Source organism: Bison bison, unplaced genomic scaffold, assembly GCF_000754665.1.
Source record: "Bison bison bison isolate TAMUID 2011002044 unplaced genomic scaffold, Bison_UMD1.0 scf7180017845572, whole genome shotgun sequence".
NCBI classification, from domain to species: domain Eukaryota; kingdom Metazoa; phylum Chordata; class Mammalia; order Artiodactyla; family Bovidae; genus Bison; species Bison bison.
The window spans coordinates 22,360-23,782 of record NW_011476145.1 but is presented as its reverse complement, the minus strand read 5'-3'; the positions used below and the strand labels follow the sequence as shown (position 1 = coordinate 23,782).

Below are 1,423 nucleotides of genomic sequence, written 5' to 3'. Positions count from 1 at the left end.
TGTGCCTTCCAGCCTCTGCCTTCCGCACCTCTCTGGGCATCAGGCCCGAAAAGTGCCTCCAGGGAGGACAGCAGCCGTGCGCCCAGAGAGGCCAGGGCGGGGAGCTCTCTCCCGGGCAGGACGCGGGCCTTCACGGGCTCCCACCCCAGATCCAGACCATGGCCCAGCACGAGGGCACACCTAGCGGCCGGACCTTAGAGCTCCACCCTGACCCTTCTAGAGTCTGTGCCCAGCAAGCGGGCCAGAACAACCTGGGTCAGAGCCAGTCCGACACCCCAGCCACAACGCCCTGGCAGCCGTGTCACCTGCCGGAGGACAGACAGAGGCAAAGGGGCGTTCTTGAGCCCAGATTCCAAGTCCCGAAGAGGGAGCAGACGAACCCCTGGTTCAGGGTGGTCCCTAGGAGCCCTGCTCCCTGGACAGATGCAGAGGCTCCGCATTGAGGAGGGTAGAGCCTGCTCATCCCCTGCCCACAGGCGGCACCCTCAGAGAAGCAGGCGGGGCAGGGTGTGGGCTAGACCAACAACCCCAACGAGGCCAAGAGACAGCAGTGTAGCCCCAAGAGGGAGGTTTCCTCAGAAAGAGGGTTATACAAATTCAAGAAGGACCCGTGGGGGTCTCTGAGATGCTGGGCGTCAGCAAGAACTTTCTGAGCCCGAGTAGCTGAGCTGGAGTGTCTGCGAAGAGGTGGGGAGTCACCCCAGGAAAAATTCCACAAACCCCCTGCCCAGTCTCAGTCAGGGGGCTGGTGGGCAAGCCGAGCCTGTTTCTCAGATGAGATGATGGGTGCGGAGAAGTCACAGTGGGCGGGGAGGAGTCGGGGAAGCGGGGCCCCCGGGTCCGGGGACTGTACGCCGCGAGCAGGACCAGAGACCTGGCGGGATCTCCAACGCGTGCGCCCTGGCGACAGTCCGAGCCCCGCGCGCTCTGGCGGGGTTCTCCAAAGCGCGCCCTCACTTCTACGGCCCGAGAGCCCTGGCAGGGTCTCGAAAGCGCGCGCCCTGGCGCGGTCTCCAACTCCCGCCCTGGCGGGGGTCTCCAGCGCGCGCCCTGGCGGGGATCTCCAAAGCGCGCCCTCACCTCTACAGCCCGCGCGCCCAAGCGGGGTCTCAAACGCGCGCGCCCTGGCGGGGTCTCGAACGCGCGCGCCCTAGCGGGGTCTCCGGCGCGCGCCTCGGCGGGGTCTCCGGCCGCGCCTCAGCCCTGCTGTGCCCCGCAGAGCATCCACCTGAGCTTCCTGCGCACCGTGCCGCCCTACTCCCACCAGTCCAGCGTGTGGTTCGAGATGATGCGCGTCTACAGCTGGAACCACGTCATCCTCCTGGTCAGCGACGACCACGAGGGCCGGGCGGCGCAGAAACGCCTGGAGACGCTGCTGGAGGAGCGCGAGTCCAAGGTGAGGCCCGGGCCGGGGCGCCGCGCG

At 67.5% G+C, this 1,423-nt stretch overlaps 1 protein-coding gene across 1 annotated transcript in view; it reads left to right on the top strand.

Moving 5' to 3' along the window:
- Positions 1-43: 43 nt before the first annotated feature.
- GRIN1 (glutamate receptor, ionotropic, N-methyl D-aspartate 1) overlaps positions 44-1,423 on the top strand; it is a gene marked incomplete at its 5' end in the record, with an annotated part of 17,470 nt that continues 16,090 nt past the window's right edge. Inside the window, 2 exon segments of the mRNA XM_010835825.1 lie at positions 44-325; positions 865-1,396. Coding sequence (XP_010834127.1) covers positions 44-325; positions 865-1,396 — 814 coding nt within the window.